At 43.7% G+C, this 7902-nt stretch overlaps 1 protein-coding gene across 1 annotated transcript; it reads right to left on the reverse strand.

The window, feature by feature from the left end:
• Positions 1–2152: 2152 nt before the first annotated feature.
• Positions 2153–6778, reverse strand: serpinh1a (serpin peptidase inhibitor, clade H (heat shock protein 47), member 1a). The gene is made up of 5 exons (XM_055942085.1): positions 6588–6778; positions 4540–5179; positions 4317–4415; positions 3936–4168; positions 2153–3597 (listed from the first exon to the last, which is right to left on the reverse strand). The coding sequence occupies exons 2-5, from the start codon at positions 5153–5155 to the stop codon at positions 3295–3297; spliced, it is 1251 nt and encodes a 416-aa protein (XP_055798060.1). The 5' UTR covers positions 5156–5179; positions 6588–6778; the 3' UTR covers positions 2153–3294.
• Between the last annotated feature and the right edge of the window lie 1124 nt (positions 6779–7902).

A 7902-nucleotide genomic window follows, 5' to 3' on the forward strand; every position in this document is an offset into this window, starting at 1 on the left:
CTACCTGCCCTTGGCCCACTACCTCTTAGCCTCCCCCCAATACATTTTTGGGGTCTCCTCTCGGGCTTCCAGCCACGTCTCCTTGCTGCCTCCTCATACCACCGCCTCTCTGCTTTCGCTGCCTCCAGCTCAGCTTTGGGACAGCGATATTCTCCCGGCTGTGCCCATGGACCTCTCCCGTCCAATATTTCCTCCCAAGTCCATGATACCTGTGTAGTCTCCTGCTCGAACTCACGCCGCTTGGTTCTGGATTGGTGGGTGATTCTGTAACGGATTTCCTCCAGAGGAGGAGCTGGGATCGAACCAAAATGCAGCGGAGTTTGTAGACATGATTTATTAAAGAAAAAACACGAACTCGACTATACACTAACAAAACAAATAAATGGTGTAGACAGATCTGAACGACGGACTCACAATAACACACGAGAACGCATGAACTTATTCTTGATCTAAGGGAGAAATAGTAGGCCCATTGAGCCCATGGGAAATTGTAGGCCCATTGTCTGCCTACAATGTAATCCACTAGATGGAGAGAGATGCCTAAATGATCCCCAGTGCCACATGATTACAGATAGGCATGCATGCAGCCTATTAGAATTATAAAACACTTGGACTTACTGTCGATTTTCTCCTTTGACCAACTAGGAAACACTTGCTCTTATACCTATTTAATAACTCAGTAATGAATTACTACAGTCACAACATATTTCATGTTAATACACAGGTGTAGGAGCAACTCATTGAATCCCAACAACTGGCTGACCTGATAATCTTACACAGAATTTACCATGTAACTTGACTGAGAACTGTCACGTTCCTGACCTATTTCTGTTAGTTTGTTATGTGTGTTAGTTGGTCAGGACGTGAGGTTGGGTGGGCATTCTATGTTTTCTGTTTCTGTGTTGGTTTTGGGTTGCCTGGTATGGCTCTTAATTAGAGGCAGGTGTTTGGCGTTCCTCTAATTAAGAGTCATATTTAGGTAGGCGTTGTCACAGTGTTCGTTGTGGGTGATTGTCTTCCGTGTCTGTGTCTGTTTCACCATGCGGGACTGTTTACGGTTTGTTCGGTTTGTGTAGCCTATGTCTCCTATTCGTGCGTTTTCTTGTTTTATGTAAGTACGTCGTCTAGGTCTGTCTACACCGTTTGTTATTTTTGTTAGTTTATTCAAGTTCGTGTTTTCGTTAAATAAATATGTCATTTCACTACGCTGCGCCTTGGTTCCCTCAATACTCCTCCTCTTCCGAAGATGAAGAGGAGGAGGAATGCCGTTACAAGAACACATTCTCATTTACAGCAACGACCTGGGGAATAGTTACAGGGGAGAGGAGGGGGATGAATGAGCAAATTGTAAGCTGGGGATGATTAGGTGGTATGAGGGACAGCTTGAGAATGTAGCCAGGACACCAGGGTTAACACCCCTACTCTTACAATAAGTGCCATGGGATCTTCAATGACCTCAGAGAGTCAGGACACCTGTTTAACATCCCATCCAAAAGACAGCACCCTACACAGGGCAGTGTCCCCAATCACTGCCCTGGGGCATTGGGATATTTTTTAGACCAGAGGAAAGAGTGCCTCCTACTGGCCCTCCAACACCACTTCCAGCAGCATCTGGTCTCCTATCCAGGGAATGACCAGGACCAACCCTGCTTAGCTTCAGAAGCAAGCCAGCAGTGGGATGCAGGGTGGTATGCTGCTGGGATGCAAACCTAACTTGGATCCAATAATATGTGAATGGTCCCATAACACTCAATTGGCCCGTTTTGGGAATCCTGTGGGCTTCTTTGCCTATGGCATCCCACTCCATCTGACCAATAATTATATAAGGCTATGATCTGGACATAGTAGCTGCTATAGACATCTGCATAGGTTGTCACGGTTTGGATATGTGGCACTGGAGAGTATGACATGCACTGTTATGCAGAGCCACTCACAATACATACAGTAGATGGTGTTTTAGCATAACATTTGAAAGGTATGAATTTTCTTTGGTAGCACAACCTTGTGAATTTTCTGAAGTCCTATAGCTGGAATTCCTTTTGGCCAATCAGTTGGAAACACCTATTGGCTCCTGCACTTGACCTCACAAACCCTGCCATTCCATCCTAGATGTCACCATAAGTTCGACCTCGAACCAAGTCACATTACAACATTCTTTTGTTTTACCATTTTATTGGAAAAAGAATATTATCTCATACCATTCCATTGTTCCAAAAAAGCATTTTTTTTGTGGCAAAACATGACAGTGTTGAGACAGGGCTAGGCTGCTTAATCAAAAGTCTTCCACAGATATTACCTTTCTTTCACTCAGAGGTTAGTTAGCTAAAGAGTACAGAGCAGTGCTTTAAGTGCAGATCAGTAAAAAGCCAAACAGAGTAACAAACAGAGGCGCGTCCCCCGGGTCATAGATTAATGTGCTTTGGGGGAGTGAACAACAGGCTAGCACCAGGTAGTAAGATTGTGAAAAAGCTTGTGAATAAATGTTTTTCTTTTTACATTAAAGATATTGGAACCCACACGAATTTCACAAACTAAAAATGTGATATTTGGTGACGGGTACACGGTAATCATAGCAAAACCTGTAAAGAAAACAGAAACAGTTTACTTGCTCAGCACATTTGAATGACATTATCACACAATTAGTTATTTTTGGAATAAAGAGTATGAATACCCCGACAATAGTAATTTGATGTTGACTTAATCTCAAGTAAACTGTTAGAAACGAATAGTCTGGAATTCAAAGTGAAGTGAAACAATAATGAAACAGAGCGTGCATTCAGTTGGGATCCCAGACTGACAGACAGAGAGACAGGAGAGGAAACCCTGAGAGTAACGCTGATTTTATATTTAAGGCAATAGTCTGGGAGATCATACTTAATGTAAGTATCCATCCTGGGATCTGCCCTTAATTAAAATACTCAAACATGCCACGTGGTGATGGTGATTACTAACTAGCCTGGAATCCAAACTGAATATCGCTCTCTATTCAGTTTGGATTGCAGGCTTGATGATGATACCATGTTAAGGTGAAGTTAATGTTTTTTTGGAGTACACAATGCTTTGTTTCTTACAACACAGGACAAAATACACAAAAATATATTTCTGAATAATGGATTGTGAACAACAGATACGAATGTTGGCACATAGAGGATGAAATGGGAATGTACTCTTGAGGTATAAGATGTACAATTCATTTTCTCCCTCTCCTCTCTTTTGCATAGGAAAATACAAACACATACACACACATACAAATGCCTGTGCATACAAAAACACTTCACCTAAGACTCAAAGTTGTTATAATTCATCTCTCATCTTCTCGCCCTTAGGTCGGACCAGTCTGCCGAGGAAGAGGATGGAGTTGGTCTTGGTGTCCTTCACAAGGAAGATGAAGGGATGGTCAGCGTAGAACAACTTGGGGTTTTTCAGTTTATCAGTGCCAAAGATGCTGGTATTGATGGGGTTCCCATCAGTGTCCCACTCCATGGCAGAGGCATGGAAGACGTTGGACAGGTACAGGTCCTTCTTCCCAGAGATGTTGGACAGGTCCGCCTTGGTCTTATCCACAGCCTCTGTCAGACCCAGCTCCCCAAGGTGTTTCTGTGTGTGTGTGTGTATGTGTGTGTGTGTGTGTGTGTGTGTGTGTGTGTGTGTGTGTGTGTGTGTGTGTGTGTGTGTGTGTGTGTGTGTGTGTGTGTGTGTGTGTGTGTGTGTGTGTGTGTGTGTGTGTGTGTGTGTGTGTGTGTGTGTGTGTGTGAGAGAGAGAGAGAGAGAGAGTTGTAAAGGAGTTCAGCCACCTAAGAGCATCGGGGATGTGTACTGTATAGTTAGTGTATACTAACATGTTATTCAAACTTGCATCTCATAAACATTTAATAAATGCTTAATAAATGTGGTTTTCACCAATGACTTGTGCCATGTCTAGGATTTTCCAGTACCTGGATGTTGTGGCTGACTTCCATGCTGACTTTTGGCAGAGACACAGCCACAGCCGTCTCCTTCAGCTTGCCCATCCAGTCATCCAGCTGCTTGCAGGTCAGCAGCTTCTCCAGCCTCTCCAGGGACTCCACGTGGTAGGGCATGAAGAACACCAGGCTGGATTTTTTATGGGCCAGGGGTATGCTCAGGATTAAAAGCTTATTCACTGTATCCTCGTGGAAACCATAGAGACCTGCAGGTACAGCCAGTATGAGTACAGACTCAGAGACATTTCTAGAGCATTTCTGTACATCATCCTTCACACTGAAATGAAAACACCCCAGTTCAGTTTAAATATACTGTTTAATATTATGTTGAGGGACATGTTGTAATTTATTAACCTGTGCGGTGCATCATGGGTACACCAACAGTGTGAGAGCGGGACACCAGGAAGCCACGGTTGTCCACCATATTTTGGTGGAACTGTTCATCCCAATGGGCTGTTCAGATTGAAAGTAAAATACAATTTACAGTAAATTAGTAAATATGTGAATGGATGAAAAAACAAGGCAAAAGAGAGAAGAGTATCTACCAAGTGCTGGTGCTTTGTAAGATCGGACTCACGTTTGAAGAACATTGCGTTGATGATCATGGCCCCATCGGTCCTCTCCACGTCCTTGGTGACCTCGGGCAGCTTGCCGTCGGTGGACTTGGCCGCCCAATCGTTGATGGACTTCACAGCGCTCTTCTTGTCCTTAAAGTTGATCTTAGTGTGGTCATAGTTGTAGTGCTTCTTGCTGCTCTTGACAAAGGCATCTGCGAAGTTGACCGAGCTGGGGCTGTAGATGCGGTTGCTGATCTTCCAGGTGACGTTGCGGGTCTTGGAGTCGCTGACCTCCTCTAGGAGCTCGGCCAGGCCGGCGTGAAGCTGGTCGTCCTTCACCTTGTCAGCACTCAGCACCATCTTTACCTGGGAGGCGGTGGAGGCCTTGCCCCCGAGGGCCACCAGGCCCAGGGAAGAGGCCACCACCACGGGGGAGATGAGGATGTTCTCCAGGTCCTTCTCCTTGACCATGTTCTGGTAGAGGCTGAAGGCCAGGCTGGCGCTGTTGTTGGCCAGCAGGGTGGCGTGGTTACTTAGGACCTTGTCTGCCAAGGCGGCAGTAGCAGCAGAGGCGGCAGTAGCAGCAGAGGCTGCGGTGGCCAGTAGGGCCATGGCTACCAGGTTAGTCACCCACATAGTGTCAGAACGATCATTAAAGACCTGAGAGGGGACATGATAGAGCATCAGAGCAATTACAGAGCAACAGAGTCTCAAATCCTTAGTGTCAGAGGAAAATTAAATGAAATTTGCTCTGGATTTTGAGAACAGAAAACCTTTTGTAGGACTTCTCTCCTTACTCTCGCCAGTGATAGCACGAGTTAAGGAGATAACCCACTTCTCCAACCTGTTGCTGAGATTCAAGTGGAATACCACTCGTCCTTTATTTATCCTGGATGATGCAGAATAGACATGCTGTGTGGTATATTAAGCTTTCATTATGCGGTCTGTAATGTAATTCATTGGTGGAGAATCTGAGAGCAGGTTTGCCCATGCCAAGTTCAAGGCAAGACTCAAGAGCCATGTTTATACTGCAGCTGTAGAACACCTATGATATTTCAATTAAGCTCTCGCTTCATCTGGTGGACCAATCACTTTGTTTTTCTCTTGCTACTCTGAGAAGGAGTGTTGCCCTGCAGGAAGACTACACAGACAAGTGTGCAACAGGATCAGATTTAGCTGCAGAATCTAAACAAAAGGATTGTATATATCCTCTGAGGCCTGGAATGAGTGACCTTTTAAGCAAGTACGGGGTTTCAAATGTTTCACTGTCTTAACAGAAAGTTTGATCTTTCAGCTTACTCAGGCTGTCATTTCTGTACTATAGGGATGATGTTTTCAAAGTTTTGTTAGAAGTACAGATGATTTCAATACATTCTCAGTTTGCATTATATCTATCGTTTGGATTCATCATTTCAAAAAACTGACCAATCAGCACTGCCACAGTGTGAGAGAAAGTCTATAGGAGGAGGGATATTCAAGTTTACATCATCATCATTAATATCTGTCTGAACATATGTTGATAAATTACACAGCTCATTTCCCTCTGCGTAATCGATCGGATGCTTTCTCGAGTCTCGACACTCTCTACCACCATGTAGAGAGTGTAGAGAGATGCCCCATGGCAGAGCAAATTGTGCGTTAGATCAGAGCACAAATAGTCTGTTGCTGGGTGGGGCCGTTACTAATAAGATAGGCCTACTCTACAGACAAGTCACAGTTCAAAGCAGCATTGCCACTCAAATGATAATCACTTTTAATTGATCATCACAACATTTTCACTGTTATGTGATCTATTAACTAAGCGTGAACACTGAAGATGGAGGAAGAAGTATGTTTTAGCCTGGCAACTTTTCGCATGCATCTTTTCCATTCAACTGGCCTTCAAAATGCTCAACGACATGAAGCTGCATTTTAATGCAGCACTACATTCTCTAAAGGCATTTTATAACCCTAAGCCCAAAATGGAGGGACCTTTCACATTCCTGGTCAGACATTTTCCTTCAGTTAACACAGTTCAGTGAATATCCCTCCCCCACTCTCACTCCCATCTCATCCCCCTTTAACTTACCAGGCTCTTTCAGCAGTTTTACTCTAGTTTCTCTCTCAGCTTCCACACGGACAGATCTTCAGCTGGTCTATAAACCGTGGGAAATGAATTTCTGGAAGTTGGGAAAATAAGTATTTCAATGAGGTGCAGTGATTTTCCATGCACAGTGAGCTGAGCTGGGCCCTCCCACTGTATCCCATTACTGTGGAGCAGCTATGCAAGAGGGACTTTCCCCCTCCAGGTCCTAAAGCCTGAGACACACTAAGCGCTCATTCACACTGTAGACAGACATCTGGCAGAGTTTCTGTAAAGTTCATAGTTCTGTATTCTAAAATGATGCTAATTGAATATACTGTACACAGTTTTAGACCATGCAACATTATTTACCATAGCCCTACTGCAAGGCTGAAGGCTGAAGAATAATCATTTTTAGGGTGTAGAAAGTACTTCGGTATTATAATTGTTATGATTAGTAAAGTTTGCTTTCTAGTTGTGAAGGTTTTACTTTCCACCTCTTCCTCCCAGTGCCACGTCTGCGGCTGTGTCTGTCTGATTTGCGAGGCTGGTAGCGTGGGATGCAGGAGGGGGATGTGTCCATTCAATGCCTGGCCATGCCAAATTGTTACATTATGCCCTGGTGTCTAACGGCACATAGTTTGATTCTCTTTTCCCAAAAATGAGCACCATTTCTTCCTCTGTGGACATGCAGTATATCCAATTATTCCTTGTCTAAAAAGCACTCATTTAGGCACTCTAAAACATAGTAGTGTTTCTACTGAGCAGCAATAAAGTTTAGGAAATCACTCAACATGCCACAGTAGCCCAGTGTTTGGTGCCAAGGAATTTGTGACATCATGTTAGAAATTAGGTCACATTACATTGTCTACGCCTCAGCACTGCTAGAGTGAAAAGGCTATGTATAAGAAGCATGTTCTGTTGATGTTTAGATTAATTAATTACTTACATTGGTCTGAGGACGAAAAAAGTAACTCCACACCACATCTTCAACCTCAACATGAAAAGCATAGCTTTCAGCTACATGTTTAGTGCTTTTGTACTAAACTCAGCAAACAAAGAAACGTCCCCTTTTCAGGACCCTGTCTTTCAAAGATCATTCATAAAAATCCAAATAACTTCAAAGATCTTCATTGTAAAGGGTTTAAACACTGTTTCCCATGCTTGTTCAATGAACCATAAACAATTAATGAACATGCACCTGTGGAACGGTCGTTAAGACACTAACAGCTTACAAACGGTAAGCAATTAAGGTCACAGTTATGAAAACTTAGGACACTAAAGAGGCCTTTCTACTGACTCTGAAAACACCAAAAGAAAG

Source organism: Salvelinus fontinalis, chromosome 13 (genome assembly GCF_029448725.1).
Source record: "Salvelinus fontinalis isolate EN_2023a chromosome 13, ASM2944872v1, whole genome shotgun sequence".
NCBI lineage: Eukaryota > Metazoa > Chordata > Actinopteri > Salmoniformes > Salmonidae > Salvelinus > Salvelinus fontinalis.